General features: G+C 36.6%; 1 protein-coding gene across 3 annotated transcripts in view; it reads right to left on the reverse strand.

The window, feature by feature from the left end:
* EMB1345 (Transducin/WD40 repeat-like superfamily protein) overlaps window positions 1-24,287 on the reverse strand; it is a 40,392-nt gene extending 16,105 nt beyond the window's left edge. Inside the window, exons 1-9 of one of the 3 annotated variants that reach the window (XR_016082635.1) lie at window positions 23,815-24,287; window positions 23,535-23,681; window positions 23,032-23,250; window positions 22,820-22,884; window positions 20,517-20,582; window positions 20,268-20,339; window positions 13,586-13,648; window positions 5,052-5,121; window positions 3,974-4,056 (exon numbers count right to left, since the gene is read on the reverse strand). Coding sequence is in view for 2 of the 3 variants with exons in the window: in XM_010273353.3 (XP_010271655.1) it covers window positions 4,068-4,088; window positions 5,052-5,121; window positions 13,586-13,648; window positions 20,268-20,339; window positions 20,517-20,582; window positions 22,820-22,884; window positions 23,032-23,250; window positions 23,535-23,681; window positions 23,815-24,018 (927 nt within the window). In the remaining variant the exon portion in view is untranslated. Of the gene's footprint in view, window positions 1-3,973; window positions 4,089-5,051; window positions 5,122-13,585; window positions 13,649-20,267; window positions 20,340-20,516; window positions 20,583-22,819; window positions 22,885-23,031; window positions 23,251-23,534; window positions 23,682-23,814 lie in introns of those variants that run through there. The other 2 variants (XM_010273353.3, XM_010273351.3) reach the window with 2 other exon arrangements.
* Window positions 24,288-24,511: the final 224 nt, after the last annotated feature.

Consider the following 24,511-nt stretch of genomic DNA (forward strand, 5'->3'; position numbering starts at 1 on the left):
CTCCTCTATTCCCATCACAATCTCATTATTCCATAGTGTCACAATACCACTTGAGGCTCCCCATGCAGGACAGACAGCCCATCTCCATCCCCTAGCTTTCCACTCCCAACCCCATTTGTTGTCAAAATCCATGACCTTAGAATCTTGGATTAGAATGATATCGAGCTTCTCCTTCCTAAACATTTTTTTTATTATATTTCTTTTCCATGCTCCCCCTAAACCTCTAACATTCCAGCTTACAATCTTCATTACAACCTCAAGATTCAACCTAACTTCCAAGCCTCACCTACTTGTTACCTCTCACCCTTCCCATTCTTCCACTAAACTCCTTATCCCCTTCTACATCTTTTTTCAATCTCTCCACTTCACTCAATTTACTTTTTCTAACCTTATCTCCCTCCTTATTTTTCCGTAAGTAAAGCCTTGTAACATTAGGCTCATGTACTTTGCACCCCAACTTTTCCACAAAGTCTATCACTAGATCATCCAGACCATTCCCATCAACTGTTGCCCCCCTCCCCCAATTTCATACTTACTTATCTCCTAAATGTGTCCTTTGTTCCTTATCCTCATTTGTACCTTCTTCTATCTCACAGTAATCTCCTTCCTACACTTCCTTTCTCTTCAACTCCTCAAAACCATCCTCAATCATCTCCCAAATTTTTCTACCCCTTGCCACTTCCTCCTCTACCTTATTATTGAAAACTTCTTCCCTAACCCTACTATCTTCTTGCGGCAAATGGCAACACTTGGGATTTGAAACATTAGACACAGGCACAAAACACGGGTTAGTGTTTAAAACTGAATTGACACCAATACCTGGGACATGGTGAAAGGGAGGCATAGGCAAGTTTAATTTTTTCCTCATCACAAGGATGGAGTTCAGCAACTTCCTTGGTAGGGGTTTGATCTGGAAAATTATCTTTCAAGGAAATACTTCACTATTTACTACACAAACTCTGTTGCTTATCCTTTCCGAGACTTCCCCTGCCAAGTTTCTAATGATCCTCATCTAATCCCTTACGGATATCCTTCTTTAGAAGTAAATTTGGTTCAATTTCCCTCTTTGTTGGGTTTCAATGTACCACCTCTACATCCCTATTGTACTCCACCATAATATTACTCTCACTGTCTGCCACTGAATCTAAAGAAAAGGTTTCATTTGAGCTTTTTTCTTCACCTATAAATAGGATGCCCGTCACTATGTCACTATGTCCGTAATGAATCCTCCATCTCTTCCAACACGCCTTTTTCACCAACTTCAGATTCTTCCAAGAAACTTCCTCTGACTCCAAATCATTGAGTTCATCCTCCATCTACTCACAGTCCTCTGGCCTCCCATCCATTATCTATCATATCCTCATCTTCGGATTTCCTTCTTGTATATCTTGGATTAGGGTGCTCATTCATTGCTTGCACCACACTCCCTTGCAATGCCTCTACTCTAGGATTCCATTGCAGATCCGATCTCCGCACATAATTCATCTAAATCCTACCAGTATCGACGGCCTAGAACGATGATAGACTGAAGGGCTGGTCTACCATCGAAAAGTTTTTACTAGTTTTAATTTAGGGGCCAGTTGCTAGACGCCCCTTGAACATCACCTGGTTCACCCTTGTTACCCAACCCACTTTATTTCCTTAGTTGATCACATAGCCTAATCGGGTCTAGCAATGGTACCCACTTGTAAGACTTTTGCAAACAATTGTTTCTCAAATATGAGTTGGGAATAGTTCGGGCTCAAGTTTCATTAGGCTCGGTTCGAGTTCGGATCTCAAGGCAAGCTCCATTAGTTATTTGGACAGGCTCAACTAATAAAAATTTTGGCTTGAAAGCCTACAAGCCTAGCTTAATTAACATATACATGGTAGTATGATACATACATATATTATAAAATATAAAAATTTATCTTATAATATATTTGTATGTAACATATATTTTATATTCTATATAATATAATATATTTATAAAATATAGCAATATATTCACTTTCAATCTTTTGAGCCGAACTCGAGCTTATCGAATATTTAATTGAACCAAGCTTGAATCAAGAAATAGAGCCCAAATCGAACTCAAGCTCGAATTCAAGCTTAACAGTATTTTAGTCAAACCGAGCCAAGACATACAAAAGTTCGGCTCAGCTTGGCTCAATTGCAGCCCTACCCCCAACTGCTCTTTTTCATTGCCCTCTCTCCTTCCGCAGCACACGTCTGCCATGTCATTATCTTCTTCAACCTCATGCCTCTCTCTCCAAAGTGACACTTCACACTCTGAAACTAACCAGGCCTTACTCCAAAGCCCACCACAAAGGACTTCAATCGGATGAGGAACACCTGGTTTCACTCCAGCCACTTTGACCACCACTGCTCAGAGATCTGTTGTATCAGTCAACAGTAGAACTCCACCCAACGCTTGTACAGTTTTGTTAAGATCTTCCAACCGCCACAGATTAAATGGGAGTCCAAGAAGTTTGATTTTAAAAGCTCCATCTTCCAGCTCTCTGCTATTACATGATGGAGACCATTTTTCAATCAAGACCAATCCAATTTCAGTTTCCAGATTTTTGAAGTTCGCCACTCTATCACCAGCATCAAGAATGGCTCTCATCTTATCAAAGGGAAGAATATGCACATCTGTTGAAGCTTCAAATTTAACCAGTCACAGCCTGAATCGTTCCCCAATCAATTCACCTCTCTACCAGCTTTTAACGTTAATTTTTTCTCCCATTCTCATCTTTCAGCTTCCAAAATCATTTTTTGTGCCTTGTTCAGGCTGATCACCTCAATGCTTTGGTGAAGAACCACTCTTGAGCTTTCATCTGGACCTTTTCTTCTATTCCACTCAAGTCTTCTACCACTTTGTCACATGTTGTATTTACTTCTTTGCTTCCAATCTTTTTCCAGAATTGGCCTCTTTCTTCATCAGGAACCCATGCAGCTTCTCTGAAACTGACTTCCACCACCTACCTTGCTTCAGGGAAACAGACAGATTTTTTTTGCTATTGTGAAAGAACTCTGAGATAACCATGAACCATCCCTTCTGATTATGCTCCAACTCTGCTTGGTACTTCCTTCTTGGCATCTCCAACCATGGTTCAAAGTATTGATACACCTCTGTGTATCGGCAGAGGTGTATCATTACTTTGACCGATAAGCATTGTTTTTTTTTTTATTTTGTCTTGAATATAATTATAATATATATATATATATATATTATTTTATATTAGAAGGGTTTTGTAAAAATATCTGTAAACAGGTTTATTGGGGCTCAAAGATACGATACAATACACCCCGTATCGGGTGTACCATGTCGATATTTTGAACCTTGTCTCCAACCCACATTTTCATCCCACATTCTTGATAGGATAGAGTGCTCCATCAATGAATCCTTTTAAGTCACTGGCTAGCTTCCCATCAAGAAAACAGTTGCCTTTCCTTCTTCTCTAATCTTCAACAACAGCTGCCCTCGACTTTCTCCTTCCTCCACAGCTAACTTCTTTGCTTCTATCACCAAGTCCTCTTGCCACCCAGTCACTGGAATGAAGACTCCTCTCCCTTCTCTCGATGGCACCACTTCATCCCTTCTAAAAGAAAGCTCTGTTTTGCCATATAGAAGAGGATATTAGCTTAAAAGAGGGTGATATAGCGAAAGGAACCCTTTCTGCTGCCACAGTGTCATGTTTAAGATCTTGGGTCATGTGAATCTTTTTGCTATACCAACTCAATCAGGAGAACCATGCCAAACTCCTCAAAGAGTTGGCAAATGTTCGAAAATAAGAATCTAAGGCACATCACAATACCTATTAAATGGGCAACCAGGTAGTGCACTCCACTCTTTTTTTTTGAACAGCAAAGATTAATTATATTAATAGATGAGAAAAAGTTACAACAGTTTGGATGACCATTCACCTAAGAAGACAGCATACAACCATAGCCCAAAACAAATTACAATTTATCCCAGAAAAGTTGCTACCTAAATACGCCTTGCTTGGCTAAAGTGTCAGCCATCCCATTAGCTGTCCTGTGTGCCCAGGAAAAGGAAGCATTCAATTCCTCCTGCAGATTTTCTATCTCCCTTCAGGCATGTCCTGCACTTCACTCATTGCAGTATAAAGAAGCAAGAATCTAGAGTACATATTCATGGTGGCACAAAGAGGGGTCAATGTGTGCAACTTAAAGGAGATGACAGGGTGACAGGCTAAACAGTTCTCATTGCTACGGCTGATTGGAGGTCTTATTACCAAGATACAGTAGTGTCATAGGACCAACACCTATGAGAATCCAATGCAATGAATGACCTAAGTCAGCAGAACTCAATTGTTATGGGAATAAGAAGAAAAAAAAGCAGTCATAGGGTCTGCCATCTAATTGGTAGGCACAAAAGAGAGCTGCATTGTTTTACAGGGCCTCCTATAAACTGATAGAATAAAGAAATACAGCTTAATGAAAGAGGTGTCCTGGTTGGCAAGGAAATATTGAATTTTATTTTCAAGCATTTAGCATACATGGTATACTCAATAACCCAAAGCAGTAAGCGAGATATATTTAATTAAATGTGCAGGTCATCAAGGATTCAAATTAAAAGCAATTATGAGACTTTATGAACCTATAGCTATGAAGGTTCTACGAAGGTTGAACTTACAACAGTGCCACAAGGGTTGAGAACAGATAAACTCTCAATTATAAAGGTATATCAGTGGAATAGGACTAAAGGGTAGTCGAGGAATGGCCTACAAACAACAGCTCTGGTTCAACAATGGACATAGGATGAGAGAAACCATGTTTTTGGCTAAGGGAGTTGAGAAGAACTTTTATATGAACACAAATATCAGCCAGTAAGCTAGTAAATGTGCTGACTAAGCAAGAGGTGAGCAGAAGCAATTTGTAATGGGGAATTATTCCCAAAAGGGGCAGAATTTAATACACAAGTTATGATGAAGGGGTGCTTGGTATATCTATTTGTTGCTGGTTCCTTTTCATAAATTTATAAAGTTTCAAGTTAACAGTAAAAAAACAATTATGAAAGAGAAGAGTGCAGGTTGTGGGTATACCAAACCATCTTTATTCTCAATGAATAGGCGTATGGCATCATCAGCTGCTCCACTAGCAATCACACCCTCACTGTCATTTGCACAAACAAATCATAATAAATTCTCAATGGAGGGGGAACAGAAAAAAGAAAATAAAAGCAAAAAACCAGATTATTTGCAAGTGATATAATGAAGATTCTCAATAAGATTAGTACGGTATAAGAGCCAATAATAACTTTCTGAGTAAAATGTTATTTAGTCACAAAAAAAAAAAAAACAACTCCAAGGTCAACTGAGTTGAACATAGCCAAGTCATTCCAGTGATCAAAAAAAATAGAATCAATCCATTCCCAGAATGAGTTGCCTAGAACTGAGTCCATTTAAGAAATTGATTTGTAAGTCTTTTGATATTGACTAAACTCGGTTCATCCCTTTTCTTTTATCAATGGTTCATCCCTAATTAATAACTGCATCATTTCTTAGGGGTGCCAATGGGTATTAGATTAACTTTTACCAGATGAACCAGGCCCTAGCTAGTAGATTTAGGTCCAAAATATTGGAGCTGATCAATAATTCAAGTCAATAGTCCATAAATTAGCATCTGATTAGGAATGAGTCAAATCCAGGTCCAAGAAACACATAGCTGACATAATATTTTAAACTCCAAGGACAATTGACTTTAACAAAGTTAATTGAATTCTCAGAATTCGTAGCTGAGAATTCAGGCCCATCAAGAACTTAATGGTCATCCCCAATTAATAACTGCTTCATTTGTTAGGGGTGTCGATGAATATTAGGTTAATGTTTACCAGGTGAACCAAGCACCAGCTGGTAAGTTTAGGACCTGATCAATAAATCAAGTCCATAGTCCATATTACCATCTGATTAGGAATGAGGTCAAATCAATGTCCAATGAAGAATGAACAAGTAGCTGTCAAATACATGACTATGCACAATTTCAAAATTTATAAGGTATATACATCATTCATTTGCTTTTTGATTGGTTATATATAATTTATTTGTTTTTCTCCTGTTATTTCTATTTGTAGTCAAAATGAAATGTAGATCTTAGTGTTTTAATTTTTCCATTTTGAATTAATTGTATCACTCAATGATTTAAGGGTCTATAATTAATAAATGGATATGGAACTGAACAAAACAGGATTCATGTAGCCAACCCCATATAGTTGGAGCAACGCTTAGGTGATGATAAAGATGATAGTTTGACTCATAATTCAGCCAACTGATGCAGGCAAAGAAACAGGGAAAGAATCCTCAGAAGAAGAAACCATGATTCTTCATATTCTTGAACCAATGGCAGTTCTGTAAATTTTGGTATTATTAGTTTGCCAGTGTCTTAGGAACTGGGCTAAGTTTCACTTTTCTAATAGTTTACCATTCCTAATAAAAAAACTAACTTACTATTTACAGTAACTTTGTGACCTACTAATTATAATCATTCTCATAGTTACTATTAAGTAAATTGTAATTTACTATTTTAATCATTTCTGCTGTCTTCACTATTGAATTAGTTGTAGTAAGATTAGAAAGTGTTATTATAAGAGTTAAGAATCCTTTTGATATTATAATTAATACAATACTTTATTTTTTCAAAAAAAAAAAAAAAAGAAAAGAGTCCTTATTTGAGTGTCCACATGGATTGCCTCAAGGTTTAAAATGCCAGAGCCAATGGAAACTTCTATCATCTGAATATTGGAAACATGTTGGAAATGTCAGGAACTTCATAATAGAAATATTGTAAAAAATATAGGACAGAGATCTCAGTTCTATGTTTAATCTATAAATAGTCATTGTAATCAAAATTTAAATGGAATTAACGGAATAGAAAGCTTGTTTTGAAGTTGCAAGTGGATAATTGTGTGTTATCTTCTTCTCTCTTTCTCTTTTTAATTTTTTTTTGATAAATGATGACAATTTTATTAAATCATGACCAGATTTGAGATCGAAAGCTCATACAACCCTCGGAGAGGTGCGAGCTACAGCCTCTCCCCCAACAGATTACAAGGAAACTAAAAACAATGAAAATCACAATTGAGTCCAGAATAGGCCTTCCCTGTTTCTCCCTTGCTTGGCTAACACATCCGCCAAAGAATTTGCTGATCTCCCTACCCACTGTATAGAAGTAGACATTCCTTATCAGCCATTTGAACTTCTTAACTTCATTTTTGTAACACCAAGCAGCATTTTGGGGGTTCTTCGACCAGCCCACCACTACCTTAGAATCCCCTTCAATAATCAGTTGCTCTACCCCCATCTGGTTTGCAAAATGCACCCCTTGTACAGCGGCTATTAATTCAGCCCTAACAGAATCTCCATATCCCAGAGGACCCCAGTATAGGAGGACAACCTCTCCATGCTGATTGCACAACTCCCCCCCCCCCCAAATTCCAGAGGGTCCTGGATTGCCCAGACTGCTCCCATCAAAATTCAGCTTCAAAGATCCTGCAGACAGGGGAAGCCAACTTATAGTTGTCCTAATCTTAGTGGAGGAGCAACTTGCTACTGTTACCCAATTTCTCCAAATATCAGTAAAGGAGAATTGCTGAAAAAGCTCCATGGTTTTTAACCAGTGTATATTCAAAACACAATCCTTCAAATCCAATCTGCTCCTCTCCTCTTGGAAAATTCTAGCATTTCTTTCCACCCATAATGTCCATAGCAAGGCTGCTCAAGCACATCTCCACATAATTCTCCCTCTTTTTTTAGGCCAAGTGAAGGTAGATTGGTCAAAAACCATGCGTACATCAGCTGATAGATTCCAATTACACCCAAACAACTACAGAAGTGGAACCCATAACCCCACCCCATAGCTTACCTTCCTGTCTACTATATGTCAGATTTTAGAGTGCCCCAAGCTGTTGTGAGAAAATTGGAAAAGATTATGAGAGATTTTTTGTGGGAATCCAGGGAAGGGAAGAAAGATCATTTGCTGAGTTGGAAGAAGGTGATGAATCTAAAGGCAGAAGGGGAATTGGGATTGGAAATATCAAAATGAAAAATATGGCTTTGTTGGGCAAAAGGCTATGGAATTTCCCATTAGAAAGTGAAAGGCTTTGGCACAAAGTGGTAGCAAGTATTCATGGGCTGTCAAGTAATGGATGAGATGCTGGATGTCTTCATAGAGCTACTTTGGCTACCCCCTGGAAAGCTATCCATGATTGTGTTCCTACCTTCCTCAATTGCATCAGGTAAGACTTGGTTTCGGGTCTATTAGGTTCTGGGAAGACATTTGGATTGGAGAGTTCCCTTTGATGGAGTTCTTCCCCTCTCTTTATGCTCTTTCCAATCTCAAGGGTAAACTTGTGTCTGAGTTCATTTTCCCCCCTCCTCATTCTAATTTAAATTGGAATTTGGGCTTCACTAGGAATCTCAAAGAGTCTGTAATTCCCTTAGTGTCTACTTTGCTTTCCTTGCTACATCATGTGGTTCTTGGGATGGGGGTGTGGATAGTAGGGTGTGGACCCTCAATTCAGTTGGGTCCATCACTTGTAAGACATTTTTTAACTCCCTTGTATCTTCCTAACCGTCCCCTTCTCATGCCTTCCCTGTTAAGGAAATTTGGTGCTATTCCATCCCTCCTAGAATCGGTGCTTTTTGCAGGGAAGTGTATCATGGCTGCATTAATACCTGTGATAAACTTCAAAGGAAGAGGCCAAACTGGTGTTTGTCCCCCAACTGGTGCTGTTTATGCAAGCTTAACGGTGAGACTGCAGTTCATCTCCTTCTTTCCTGCCAGACCTGCCCATTTGTTGGTTTTATCTAGGACTGGCTCGCTTCGCTATTTGGTTGCAGTTGGCTTCCTCCTATTAACTTGGGAGAGTTGTTTATCCCTTCTACTTGTGGATGTCCTACTAGGAAGGGCAGATTGATGTGGAAATGCACAAGGGCAGACGTGGTTTGGACAGTTTTAGAGGAAAAAAAACTCTAGAATTTTTGGGGAGAAGGAAAGAACCAAGGAGGCATTGATTGAGGTCATAACCCTAAGAATTGCACAATGGGCCAAAACCTCAGTTCTTTTCTCAGATTTTAAAGTTGATGATTTCTTCAGATCTTTGGGGGGGCGGGGGTATAGCTACCTCTTCTTCTGGAAGACAGATTGCAGCAGTGGATTGGTCACCTCCACCTTGTGGCTGGTTGAAACTAAATTTTTTGTGTGAGCAACCCAGGCCCCTCTGGAATTAGAGGGATGATTAGGAATGAAGAAAGTAATATTTGTGCCTTATTTTCAGGTCCAGTTGAGACAAATGATGTGGCTACAGCAGAATATTTAGCTACTGTCTTTGGTCTTGAGAAAGCCAAGGAATCGGACTTTGAAAGGCTAATCATTGGAGGAGATTCCAAAGCAGTAGTGGATTGGTTAAAGAAAGGGGAAGGAGTCTCTTGGCATCTAAGGAACGACCTTAGGAGGTACAAATGGCTTTCCAAGGACATGTCTATTCAAGTCCAATGGGTCAAAAGATTTGCCAACTGTTTGGCAAATGATCTTGCTAAGTGAATGATCGGGGAATGCACTCTCTCTGATGAAAACCTAAATTGCCGACAGTTGATTTCAAACTTGTAATTTGTTTTGGAAAATATATTTATATAGAGATATACATATATATTATGGTTTCACAAAATGTTTGCTAAAGGTTTTAATTCCCGGGATCCATGTGAGTAGAGAGTGCAAAACTGTACCTTGCAGCTGAGGAGAAAGGTCCTCTCTTGTCGAGCAGTGTTTGATCAATAAGGGCTGAGAGGTTGAGTGTAAGACCATTTAGGGATAATAAACCTAATGGGCTAATTTCACATCTGCCCACAGTCCTTGGGCCTTCATAAAATGGCTGGACCCGAGGACCATTTAGTGTAAATGTTGGGCCCATTAAGAGCCCATACTGATGGACTCAGGGATTCACTGAATTCAGCAGTGAATTCGGCCAAGCCTTGTAACAGAGGCTAGGCTAAACCCATGTGGCTTATGTGGAGATCAACGATAGGGTCCCACGTCATACAAAGAGAGCCAAGCTAGCCGGAATTAAAAGGATGTTTGCTTGAAAGCTTAATGGGCCTAAAGCCCATTTCGAACTGGGTTAATTGGATTAATTAAATAGGGGGCGAATCTGGGTATGGATTAGTAGATAAGGATAAGAGGATAACTCTTATCCACTTAAAGAGTCTAGATCCAAATAAAGATTTGGATTAGGAAACTTCTAATTGGATTAGGAGAAGTTGATCATGATTTGCAAATAAGATAAGGGATAAGCCTTATCACTTAAAGAGTCCAGATCCAAATAAAGATTTGGATCAAGAAACTCCTAATCAGATTAGGAAATTAATTCTTTAAGGTCTATATAAAGGAGGAGGGCGAACTAGAAAAACATACACAGTTCTACTGCTTTCTGCTTCCAGTTCTCTCTCTCTACTCTTGTCGCCCTACCCTATTCGATCTCCACCTCTTGGAGTGGTCAAGATTGGATCTTGATATTGTTTCTTGGTGGAAGAAACAATCTTGAAGCTGTGCTCACTACCCTGTTCAATTCTTGTTGAAGAATCTGAGGTTCTTGCTGAAGAACCACTTGCTGATCCTACCTCACCCTAAGTTGTGTCATCTTCAGTGGAGGAAGGATTTGGTACTCTCTTTGGGCGTGAATACCTACGTTGGTAGGAGCTTTTTGTGTGGATTTCATATCAGGTATTCCTCTCCCTAATCTTGGTTTAAGATTTGGTCCGGTTTGTTTCAAGAATGAACCTTGAAAAATGCAATTTTTCTAAATCAAGGAATAGGATTCCGGAATGGGAGAAAGAAATTTTCAAAATTTCGCCCAGCCACCCTACATGGTTTGGCCATCCATATGATGGATCACCCATCAAGGTGTCTATTTGTATCTTTCACAACTTCTTGTTGTACTTCATTATTTTTTGTAATGAATTTATTTTCTGAGTTGTTGATCAAAAAAAAAAAAAAGATAACAATTCTCCCCATGAGCTCTACAGAGAACACATCAGTTGGGAGAAATACACAGGAAAGGTCTTCTCTTTTGTAGGTTATCTTAAAGTGTTCAATTTCCCAAAGTACACTTCCCAGCAAAAAGCCATAATCTTTGGGGGAACCGGCCTACACCAAACTTCCTTAGAGGGGAACAACTGTTGAACAAAAGATTGGCAAAGAGACTTAAAATAAGAGGCACGAGTGAAGGTCCCTTTAGGCCTCAGAGCCCACACCCTCTTATCTGACTCAATTGGTTCCAAGCAAACCTGATTGAGGGAGAGTAAATAAGACAGATTCAATTTCGTCGTCCCTTAACGCTCTACGAAAGCCAAAATCCCAATTTAGAGCCAAGGGGGTTCCCAAAGTTGAAACAAATTTTGAGACCCACTATTTGTTTCAACTTTGGAAACCCCCTTGAGAGAGTATAACAAAGGGAAAAGGTCTTTTTAAGGGGGTATTTCCCACCCAAACATCCTCCCAAAACCAAACAGAGTTAACAAAATAAACCTCATACCTGACATACCTGAGAAACAAAGGAGGAAAGTGTTGTGAATGGCCTTCCAAGGGGCTGCCAAATTAGCCCATCTTGATACACCAGCATCCCACCCATTCTCTGAGCTGCCATGGATACTTCCCACCCCCTCATGCCATAACCTCTCTCTCTTCAATGGCCAACGCCAAAGCCATTTTCCTAGCAATGCTAAATTTTTTTGAAACACCCTTCCTAAACCCAATCCGCCCTCCTCTTTGCTTCTGCACACAATTTCCCACTTAACCAAGTGATGCTTTTAATCCCGTCCTGATTCACAAAGGAAATCCCTCATTAATTTCTCCAGCTTCTTTGCTTCCCTAGGTGGTATCTTAAATATAGACAAGAAATAAGTGGGCAAGTTCGCCAATGTAGCTTTTATTAAAGTGATCCTCCCAAAGAGGTGTAGTTCTTCTTCTAAGAGGTTAGTCTCTTTTTGATAAAAAAATAAGAGCTCTCTTTTCAAACTTTTCACCACCAGAGTCCAGAAGCTACTCTCCCTAGGGTTTGCCACTAACAGAACCCTTAAGTAGGACATAGGCCATGAAAAGATGGAGCAATCAAGACATGCTGCAATTATTCAGAGCCTTGGTTCTCCATCTTCTTCCCACTACATTCCTCCCAGTAGGTCGTTCTCTCTTCCTTCCTACATCACTAACACATTTATTTACTGGATCATATCTAGAACCCCTAAGACATGCATCTGCTTGGATCTTGATCCAATGAGATCTGAACTCATTGAATTTTTTTCCATTTTGGGTTATTATATTTATTGAGATAAGAATCTATTTTCTGCTTATTTATTTGTCTAACACAGTACATCACCATAGACAAAGTAGAATGTCAGAGGTGAACTCTTTGTACAAGGCTTAGTGGAGTTCAAAACTTCAAATAAGCATATATTACACCATGGGGCCATTGCTTGCTGCCACTTTCTGAGAGCGGGGGTTCAAAACTTCAAATAAGCATATATCAGACTCACAAGCAAGAGAGCGGGGGTTCAAATCTGAGAGCAGCCACTTTCTGCTAAAGAAAGCCAAAGGTTAGTTCTGCATCCAGTCAACTCCTCCCAAGACCCTCTAGGACTGACATTGGGCAATTGCCTTCTCTATTTTATTTTATTTATTTTTTATCCACATATTGTGTTACTTGTTCAAATAAGCATAAATTTTCTGTCTATTTGTTTGTTTGTTTATTTAACAAAATATATGATCCCAGACAGAGGAAAATGACAGAGATGGACTCTTGGTAAAAGGCTTAGTTGAGTTCAGATGACAATTGAGTTAGGACATGGACAAAGCCATTTCTGTCAAGTGTCAATATTTTAGAATGAAATAACTTTTTCCTACAATTCACTTCACTTCATCTATCACCATTATTTTTTTCGCTGTATATAAATTCTTTAATTTATATATATATATATATATATATATATATATATATATTTCAAATAGTTCTCAATGCGTGACTTTAGTCTTCAAGATCTTATAATAATGATATAATCACAATTTAATAGCACAAGCAGGATAAATATAAACCTCATTTCCCTGTGAAAAAACAACTCCATGAATAGAAAGACAGTTCAATAGATGGTTTCTTGTATTAAAGGGACAAAGAAACAATAAAAGCAAGAGGGAAGTTCTGCAGAGTGAAAGCCCGTTAGGGAGTGTAATTCATCCCAAACAGCATGTAAAGTCCATCTGTACATCATCCACATCCATACAAGGGTATTTTAAATGTATGTTATTTTTAATTATAAATGAATTTGGATACCTCAAAAAACCGAATTTTGCTAGCTTATTTGCTAGAGTTGTATACAGTTGAATTGAGAATAACAAATTTCACAAGGATCCTTTTTTTTCGATAAATATGGTAGATTTTTTTCAGTTAACTTTGCTATGATGGATGGAAGATGTACAATGCAAGTAGGCAATTATTAATCTAAAGAGAAACAAGGAGATCACATTACAATGTAGAGTTGCATATAAACTAAAGATATGATCCCAATTAGTCAGACTGATTATTAACAGTTACTACCTTGACCAATGAACTGAAAATATTGTCCGATCATGATATCCTGTGAGAGTAGAAAGGTGTCTCCTGAGAAAGAGGAAAATACATGTATCAGATGTATCTAAAAGGAAAAAGAAAATAAAAGAAAAGGTCTTTAAATTGAAACAAGCTTTGCTGATCGGCTGCATAAATTAGACAGAAGTAAAAACCAAGTTATTAAATCAAAGTGCAATAAGATGATAACGCAGGTTCAACAATATAATATATTTTGTCCCTGGGAGGAGGGGAATAAGGATGGCATTCCATCTTTAAAAAAAAAAAAAAAAGATGGTATCATTCAACTATAGAGAATAATTTCAGTCCACTTACCAGAAAAAGAAGAAGCAGAAAAACTTACAATAAAAGAAATTACTTGTAATATTTTATATTGTGACCCATAAGTTTATAAATTGTAACTTCTTTTGTAATTGTAAAAATTAAAATCTATGTAAAAACAAAGCCCCAAGATTCAATAAAAGGAAAGCAGTGCTGGATACTAATTCACCAGATATCCTATACAAAATGCATAAAAGAAATAAATGCCATCTATTTGGTAAATGGCATTTCCTGATATACCCAGATATAGCACATTTCCTGATACAGTCCATCTTGCAAGACTATCTGCTATAGAGTCTGCATATCTAGGAACCTAAAGAAACATGTTGCCAAATATCTGATATCTCAAATTTGGTAGGCTAGTCTCCAAGGCCCTCCTCTCAGACCTCTCCTAACAATGAGTTTTTCTCTCATGTATCCTATCACGTGCTGTGAACCCCTCAATAATCATCCTCCCATTTCCCATAAAAACTGATAACCTGTTTTTATATCAGCAACAAAGATGAATCTTAATTAAATAAGAGAAATAAAGTACTTCATCCAAAAAGAAAAATACAACAGCAGAAAACTATCCAGTTAATTTAAAATTCAAAGAGAACAAAAAAATTACACTCACCATCTCCCCACCTGGACCTGGCATATCCTAAATCGCCCATCTCTATGTACTCCTGCCCTAGCAAGTGGTTAGGTCCATTAGAAGATCCATTTCTGGAATCAAATTGTTATTAATATCATATTTATGTCCAGTTTAGTAGTTGAGAATCCATTTAGTAGCCTTATGTCTAGTAAGTTCTAGATCATAGTAAGTTGTGACTGCATTAAATGGTCAATGTCTTGTTAATTGTGTTAGTCAAAGAGACATTTGGGCATCATAAAATGTTGGGGAATGTGGGAATATTTATAACTTAGGTGAGCTCCTTTGTATGCGTCATTATTAATGCTGCTGTAGCCCAACTGTGCTTGCTTGTGGGTGACATTTCTCTCTCAGTTTCCACACTAGAAACCATTTAGTTCTCGCATTGAAAACCTGCTGCAATTCTGCTTCACCTTCTGGACCATTGCTGGTTAGTTGGAGAACCTGAGATCATACTGATTTTAGGCTTGAAGAGTGAAGCAATTACAGGCACAGGCACTGTCCACACAAAATGCTGCATCACACTCATTTTTTGGACATGTTTTTTGAATGCTCAACACTCTGCTAATTACTTGATCACTTCATACATACATATATATATATATGTGTGTGTGTGTGTAGTGCGTGTGTGTGTGTGCGCGCGCGCACGTGTGTGTGTGTGTGCGCGCGCGCACGTGCGTGTGTGTGTGCGCACACGCAAGGTTCAAAGTATTGGAACATATCATGGTGTGTCGATCAATACGTATCATACCGGTGACCCCCCAATACGCCACTACAGTAGGTGTTTCAGGGTCTGACCTGGTTCAGGGGGTAGACAGGCCTTAAATTGACCCCCCTAAACCAAACCTAAAAAAATAAAAAATAAAAAACACAGCTTGATACAGGCTGATACGCTCCAACCAGCATATCAGCCTGTATTGATATTTAGAACCTTGTGTGTGTCTGTATGTGTCATATATATAATATATTATAAATTATATATTAGATTATAATACATTCAAAATATATAACTATATTCTGCTATAACATATTTTTTTGTTTTATATTATATTATAATAATGCATTTATATAATGTTTTTTATAACATATGTTTTTATTTTAGTTTCAATTTTTACATTAAAAATTAAGATTTGAGGCCAAGAAAGTCGTTTTTTTGCAAAAATAGTTGGACATTTGGTGCCTTGGGAACATGTAGATCTCAAAAAGTTACCCAAAATCGAGAAAAAAAAAAGACTGCTCCAATCGGACATCAGAGCACAAAGTTGTGACCTCTAAAAGTTTGCATTTATGTGCTAAAAGAATCCAAAAAACCAGCCAGTTTTCTAAAACCAGGACCAGTTCACTGGTTTTTTAGGTATGACCGAACCTACCAGGGTCTGGGTCATGGTTTAATCGATCCAACCAACCGATCAAGTCTAGTCTAAACACTGGTTCAAAGAACATCCCATTCTAATGTTCAAAGAACATTCTAAGCCCAACACTTCCGCTCATTCTAAATTTCTAATGTAGCATTTAACATCCTCACTTTGAAGACTCAAAGAGATGCAAGAGAAACTCATACTGAAATGTAAGTAACACATCTTTGATTATTTTAACAAAAAATATAAAAAAAAAAAATCATCACACATTCACTTCTCACCAAGCATGGAAATATTCAAATACTTGTAATCAAAATAATGAGCATCTTGTATCTAAAAAAATAATGAGCAACTACTTATAACAACGACAACAACAACAACAATAATCCATACTATTATTATTGGGGTTTCCTTCAGTACAGTTTCTCATTGTACAGGGAATTGGGGCTGATTGTATATCTTCTTTCTTTTTGTGGTTTAATACAAATACCTTACCTTTTTCAAAAAATGAAAAAGAAAAACAATAGCAATCTATACTATATATAAAAGTGCAGATGCAAAGTGAAAATTTTTCAGACTAAAATTACCCTCTATTTCTTTGTTTGAGAAAGAGTATAAAAGTCATTTTATTACAGCTTTAATGGCTACTGAAATGCCCATATTTGTGTATTTAGTCCATCCATAATTGCAAGGGTTGAAAATGTAACTTCAATTATTACTTTCCACCCCATTTAATCCCCTCTCATTAAATCTTATACTTAAGGTATTAACTCTCATTTTCACTTATTAAATCCTATATTTAAGTTATTTTTCACTAACAAATGCTACTAATTAGATCTATGCCAATATTATTAAATATATAAACCCATATATTTTAAAACCGACTCAAAAACAAAACCAGTTTTTATCAAGTGGTGCCTAAGCAATTCAACCATCCGAATCAAATTGATCAACCTACAGTCATAGTTAGGTAATAAAATTAAAAAAAAAAATGTACAAAACAAGAATTACTTTTATTGATAATGAAAATGAAATACAAAATTTAGAACTGACCAAAAATAAAATTATTTTACTCTTTGACAAAAATCAATAGTTCAACTTTTGGATCAAATGTGTTAACATTTAATGTCATAAATAAATAATAAAAATTAATAAAATACATAAATTTTGCAAAAAAAAAGCATTCAGGCACATGTATAATATCATATAATTATCATATTAAACAAAAAGTAAGTGTGACATATCAGAATTTTTTTACAAACTAAAATACAAAAACAGTTATAGAAAAAAAAATTGAACGCATCTATAATTCTATATTTACACTATTACAAATATGAATAAGATTGTGGAACTTTCTTTTGACAAAAATACTCATTTTTAATTTAGTCCCTATTTAATTGTGAGGTTTAAATTGTAAATTGAACTACTACTTTTCACCTCATTCAACTTTCTCTATTCATATAAAAAAGATAAAACATTACCAAAAAAAGAAAGCCAAGCAGGTAGGCCTATCAATGATACTTGAAACTTCATAACTCAATCTGATTATCACATATTTGGATGAGGTGTTTATGTAATCAGATTTAGATTTTGCAATCTGCATCCGATTAATAATAAAAAACAAAAATAAAAAATACATAAGGTTTATAGAAATTTCTGGATACATCATTACTATCATTATCATCACCTAGAATTGCCACATGCAACTTACTAGTATAGGAACAATTGTGACTCGTGAGCCCACAATTACGAACTTTGGTCAGATGAAGGAAATCAGCAGCAAGACTCTTCCTACATCCCCAAATAAAAAAAGAACATTTTTATTTGCTAAATTTTTCACATCTGCCACATCAATTGCTTAGAGTCCACGTGGCCAAGTATATTTAATTCTCTTACAGCCCAAGCACGGCGGCTTGCTCTCACAACCGTAACCACATGTGCATCCAAGAAGTGCGACCACCAAAAGAGGGTCAACATACCTTTGTATTCTGTTGGGGTATATATTTACACAATTAAAGGTTAACTGCAAAATAATTTGCATCCTCTGGATTCATGGCGCAATGGTAGCACATCTGACTCCAAATCAAAAGGTTGCGTGTTCCATTCACAATGGGTTCAAATCCCACCAATTACTTTCATTAATAAATTATGTTAAGCTCAGTTTTTTTGTTTATATAATTACACAAGAGTCAAAGAGTCAAGGAAACATCAACAGTACACCAGCCGAATTGACAGGTGACCATGAAGTCTTCAAGACCACGCATTAGCTTTCCTTTATCTATTATCACTTATCCCTTGTAACAAGGGCAAAGCTATATAATTTATAAAAGTTTTTCTCTAAGATTTGGATTTACTCAGAATAAGCCATAGCGTGTGATTTATCATCTTTAAGGCAATAACTGTAATAATAAAACATAAATAATGACCATATACTTATAATAATAATAATAATAATAATAACAACAACAACAACATTAGCAATAACAATAACAATAACAACAATAATAATGAAGAAAATGAAAGTAGAAAGAATCTTAGATAGTGCCTTCCTCTAACCAAGTTCCCCCCTTTCCACCGAACTTTCCTCTTATCTTCTTCATATGCCAATCTACATGATCTACTAGAAACCAACTCCATATCCACCTAGTGAATTAAAAGGAGCACCTAGGTGCACAAGCAAGGTAAACACCTTAAAACGTACCTCACCTAAGCCCCAGGTGTGTGCCTTGTGCTTCATCCCAAGCAATTTGTGTTTTGCTCTTTTTTAAGCCTAGCAGTTGGGGCAGATGACCCCCAACCAAGCCCCTTCAGGCAAGCCCAAACAACAACCCTATTTGCTAATTTCTTTTTTTGCTTCTCTACTTCTCTTGGAAGATTCTAGCATTTCTTTCCTCTCATAAGGTCCAAATCACTGATGCTCTAGTGCATCTCCACATTATTCTTCCTCTTCTCTTTGGCCACACAAAGGTAGATGGATCAAACAGCATTTTAATCTCCATTGGCATGTTCCACCTGCTCCCAAACCAAGAGAAAAACCAATTCCAGATATCTGCAGCAAAGGAATAGGTTTTTTAAAATTTATGTTTATATTTTAAATTAATATTATGTTTAATATTTTTGAATTTTTGGCTCTTTTTTTTTGCATTTTTTGCGCCTTACTTCAAAAAGTGCACACCTCGCCTTGCGCCTTGGGCACAAAATGCCCCTTGCACTTTTTTGCGCCTTGCACTTTTAAAACATTATATCCACCTAAAGTTATAAAGCCAACCATTATTGTTAAATCCCTGCCAAGCAAATAAAGCATTTTGATACCACCTCCCACCCAAATCAATCCAATAAAGAACATTTTCAAACCATATCAGACACTACTACATAAAGGTCTCAAAACAGTGACACCTTGAGAATTCAAGTCTAATATTAGCCACTAAAACGACAAAGCACTTTTCTTCCATTACGCCCCTTCTCTTCAATATAAAGGGATTTTGCTTTGAATCACCTACAATAATCTCTAGAATTCTAATGAACCACCTACAACTTCTCTTCAACATTAGGCAGCAACACTTAACCCTATTGCAACTCACTTCAGGTTCTTGAAGTTGGAAATGAAATCAACTTTTGTGAATAATGTCATATACCTTGGCAACAGAAAACGCCTTACTTCATGCCCTCTTTCTTCTCTAATGGAACTAAAGGAGGATAGATCATCTAGATATGTTTAAGAGCTGCAGAAACATGGGCTTTAATGGGGAGAAAGGACTCTTTCATGGGTTGCAATTGGCATACTGAAAGTGGAAATAAATTTACAATGAATGTAAGCAAGATGGTGGTGAAGATCCATGGTTGCTGTGTCAATTTACTAGGGAAGCTAGGTCATCAGCCTCCATAGTTAACACTTCATATGTCAAGATCCAAAGAACAGCTAATGAGCTGAGGACATGATGTAGATAATTGCTTGAGAGTATTGTGAGCTTCTGTCAGGGGATGGGGTAGTAGCGTTATCCTAGCACCTCAGTTTTCCTAATGGGAGTTCCATCTTTGTGTCACTTCTTTCATCATTTAATAAATTTGCCTTGATCTGCTACCTTAATCAAACCAAATCAAATAAATATACAGAAAAGAAACTTCCTTAGTGTCCATTTTTACAGACAAAAACCCTATTCACTATTGTTACCTTTAGTTCCATGTTTGATAGGAAAGTACACCTTTCTCACATCCAACATCATCTTTTCACAAAAGAAATTCTATAATCATTGGCTTCATATGAAAAGAAACTCCAGACAAAAAGTGCAAAATGTAAAGTTGAAAAACATAAGATATCAGAAAGGAAAATATTCCTCACCAAGGCATATAACCATCTGTTTCCTGTGGTATTCTGCTGTCAGTTTCCCATATCTTTAGGGTAAGATCATCACTACAAAATCAATCCATGATTCTTTCAACATTACTTGTCACCAAGCTTTTGCTAAGGTATGACAAATATACTAGCAAAAATGAAACTAAGCCTTCTGTGATTTCAAATTAGGGGAAAAACTAATTCACAAGATAAACAATTGTGAAATTACACCAGGAAAAGAACAGTTGTTCATACCTACAGGTAACCATTTTATCTCCTGTAGAGTTGAAAGATAGGGCCCAGACTGTAGATGTGTGTCCACTGAAAATAATAACCAAAAAACTGTAATTTAAAATGACTTCAGATACTCTTTAATTACTGAAAATACTCTTAACAAGCACATTTAATATGGTATAGATTTACAAGGATAAAAGGGTTTAGAAGGAAAGGGTTAAACTTCGTTTAAAATTTCAACCTTCCAAAAGCACAACAGAGGAAAAACTAAAACAATTCTTAAAACTAGAAAAGTTACATAATATAAAGACATCAAAAACAAATGTTACATAGTATAAAGAACAAATAAAACCATAGAGCAAAAAAACTGTTACTTTTTCTTGTTTTCTTGGGGATGTAAATTTGGATTATTAAAGTATATAAGTTAAATTAGAGTGAAATATTCAAAAGAATACCTCATGAAAACTCTTAACTAGAGATATTCACGTCCAAAATGGTTTACTAGGAATCTGTTCATGCAACCCACAGCCAGACACTAAATTCCATTACTACAGTGCAAATTAACATATTTTATAATCAATGACACTTATGGAAAATTGCAACATCACACCAAGAGCATGCTTAATTGAATGAGTCAGTAATTCAACCATTTCTTAGGCAAAGGGGTCCAAAAGTTGAGGTGCTCCATGAAGGGGTAAATAAATATAGGGGAACTTTGGTATTAAGTGGGTTGCTTTAAGAAGATGGAACCAAGGTTTAAAATGTCAGTTTTGATAGAAATGTCTACCACTTAAAAATAAGAGATGGATATTATTTTCAACAATCAATTGTATCACTCAAAGATAAGAAATGTCATAAATTCAAAAAAAAATGTCTAGTTTACTGTAAAAAGTTTATAACACCATAAATATCAATCTATGAAAGTATTTCAATAATTTTTAAAATTATAAAAAGACGTTCTTTTGAATAATTATATCATTACAAAGTGATAAAAATGAGCCATTTTTTAAATGATTACATCATTTTAAGATGATATATTCTTCCATTTAGAATAAACTGTCTAAAAAAATACACATTTTAATTAAATATTATTTATAAATTAATATAAAAGTTGTGGTTTGCATATTAATATCCTTCTTATGCTATTATATTATTTATCCTCATAAGAGTTTCAATTATTAAAACAACAACTATATTTTATTAAATTGTTTATAATTAGATATATTTCATATAAAGCTAGGTATGAATTAAAAAGTTGTTTATAATGAATATATTGAAAAATAATAGGTCTAAAGACAAGTAAATAATATTGTTGAAAACCTAGAATTGATATAATTAACAAAAAATTGTTGAAATAATACATTTTAAAGCACTAAAGATTATGTCAAGATGCACTGCATAATATTCCTTGTCAGCACCCATGAAAATGGAAATATTTTGTAGAAATATTAGGAAATATTCATTGTTCAAAAAAATATTAGGAAATATCTAGACATTTCAAATCACTGATGGAACCAAAAAATTATTGGTTGAGAAGTTACCACAGGAAGAAAAGGCAGTTGTGACAGATGCTAATTAAAATATTGCAAAGTGGGGTAGGATCATGGGGCGTTAAAGGCAGTTGAGACAAGTGCTAATTAATTTTAAGTGTCTTTATGGATTATATATGGATCTACCTTAATCTTATGTAATTAGAAGTTGTTTTAGTCAATTTCCAAGCCGGAATTAGATCTTTAAAGGGAGATCTGAGTGCTAATGTTGAATCTAAAAATATAGTTCATGTAGTTATATTTTTTAATCTAAGAATTCGCGCTTTGAGCTTTCTATTTTCTTTCTAAAGGTATGACTTTTCTTCTGTTTCCTCAATCCCTTTTTTTTTTTGAGAAAATTTAACCAGAAAATCCCTATTTATTTTTTTTCTATATGTTAGATTTAAAATTCTTCTAATTCCCCTTTCTTTCTACTATATCATATTTAAATGATTTCTTTACTCAGCACATATACATTAGTAGGATTTCTCTCTTTAATGTCCTACATCAGAGTCTTTCGATACAAGGTTCCAACTAGGAAACCTATGTTATTACCTTGGCATTGGAATGGTCGTTGTGATGTATTTACCCCTTCAAAGAAAAATAAGCGATTTCAAACTTAATTAGCCTAGGTCCTCAATACAGTTACCAATAATTATGGTTTTGATTCAGTCGTTCTGAATGGTACCACCAATAAACAAAAGCCAGTCAGGAAAGAATACTAGCAGCCACAAGAAAACCCCCTTTTTATAGAAAAAGAAGGAAAAGGGAAAAGGGAAGTCAAGGTAATGATACTTGTTAGGCTCCCCTAAAGTTTGAACACAGTGCCAATCATCAGTGTCACCATCCTCAGCCCAAACCTGCCATTTTACAAAGATTATCACATTCAACATGACCCAATCTGTATACGGCTTTCTATATTAAACTGCTAATATCTTAAAAAAAAAGTTTATACATGTCAATTCAGCCAGAAAGGAAAAAATGCAAACATTCCCAAGATCTTTTACCTTAACAGTATTGTCATAGCTACAAGAAAACAAGACATCCATAAACGGATGCCATTTAACCATCTTCACATCCTGTGTATGGCCTTGCAACACTGCAACACACTCAAACTCATTCCCGGGCTGTACTTCCCATATCCAAACAGATTTGTCTCGACTGCATGTGGCAAGTAGAGATCCTGATGCATTCCATGAAACACTTTTGACTTCGTTCTCGTGACCCTATACAGGAAAAGGTACCACAATTTCCATGTAGAAAAGAAAAATGATCGAAACAAGGCTAGAAACGAAAACTTAAGCCACTAGAACCTTAATTGAGTCTAGTAAGTAACACAAGAAAAGCCTCCTTACAACATTTGCTGAAAATGTAATTACCTTGATTCAAGCAATAGAAAACAATGGTTCTTCTATGGGCGAAACAACATTAAACAGTAAAAGTAGTGGACCATAGATGTTGTAGGCATGACTAGATGAGCATAAACAACAGCTTTAAACGAGAACTTTACCTCTAAAGTAGAAACGCACTCGAAATCATCGCCAATATGCTCCCAGATAGCAGTAGTAGCGTCAAAGCTGGCCGTTGCCAATAATTTGCCAGAAGGTGACCAAGCACAAGACCTAACTGTCCGATTATGTGTTTCTTCCAAAACTGCCTGCGTATGGCATTATTCACATCAAGACGAAATCTGACAAAGAACTGACCTACTTGATAACTTGTAGTAGAGAATTAGGTTTACGGTAAGAGCTGGAGGTCAGAAAACAATCAAGTCGGGGAAAAAATCCGACCTTGCATTCAAAAGAAGCAGAACACCGAGCGGAGGGAGTCTGCTGCCATATTCTGACAGTCTTGTCGCCGCTGCAAGATGCAAACATCGCCGGAATCCCTGCAGCTCCAGTGGCGGGATTCCACGCCACGCTCCAAACCCTATCAGTGTGGCCTTCAAGCTTCTGAATCTCCTTCAATTCTAGGTTTCCCTCGAGTAAATCCATCAGAAAGATCTGTATAAGTATGGATTGTCTATTGATCGATTCCCTTTTCAGAATACAAATGAACCGAACAGAGGAAAAAAGAAACAGTCTGTTCCTCGCTTCAGAGTTCAGTCTCGATTCTGTTGGCCTGAGAAACAAGAAAAGCGGAGCGAGAGGATACGCACGAATCGTAAGGAGTGTGGAAAGCTCGTGGTCGTGCTGCGTATCTCATTGAGTTTCGACTACTGACTTCTTCGAGACGTGAGTCGGGACGGCCCTTGTGTCCGAATCCTCTGTAGAGGAACATAAGAACAGCATGATATTGATCCAATCATAATATTCCACGTCATCGATAGATAGGCCATACGCAGCAGCGCCGTGTATTACGTTACGGGCAGATGTGTATAAAATCGAAATTGGATTTGGGCAGTTTGGACTTTGTTGGCCCAATTGGCTTGGCATGCCCAAATGCCCAATCCAATCCATTAATAATTTATTTTAGGGTTTAGCTGGG

The sequence above is a fragment of the Nelumbo nucifera genome, chromosome 2, assembly GCF_055504915.1.
Source record: "Nelumbo nucifera cultivar China Antique chromosome 2, China Antique-T2T, whole genome shotgun sequence".
Classification (NCBI taxonomy): Eukaryota; Viridiplantae; Streptophyta; class Magnoliopsida; order Proteales; family Nelumbonaceae; genus Nelumbo; species Nelumbo nucifera.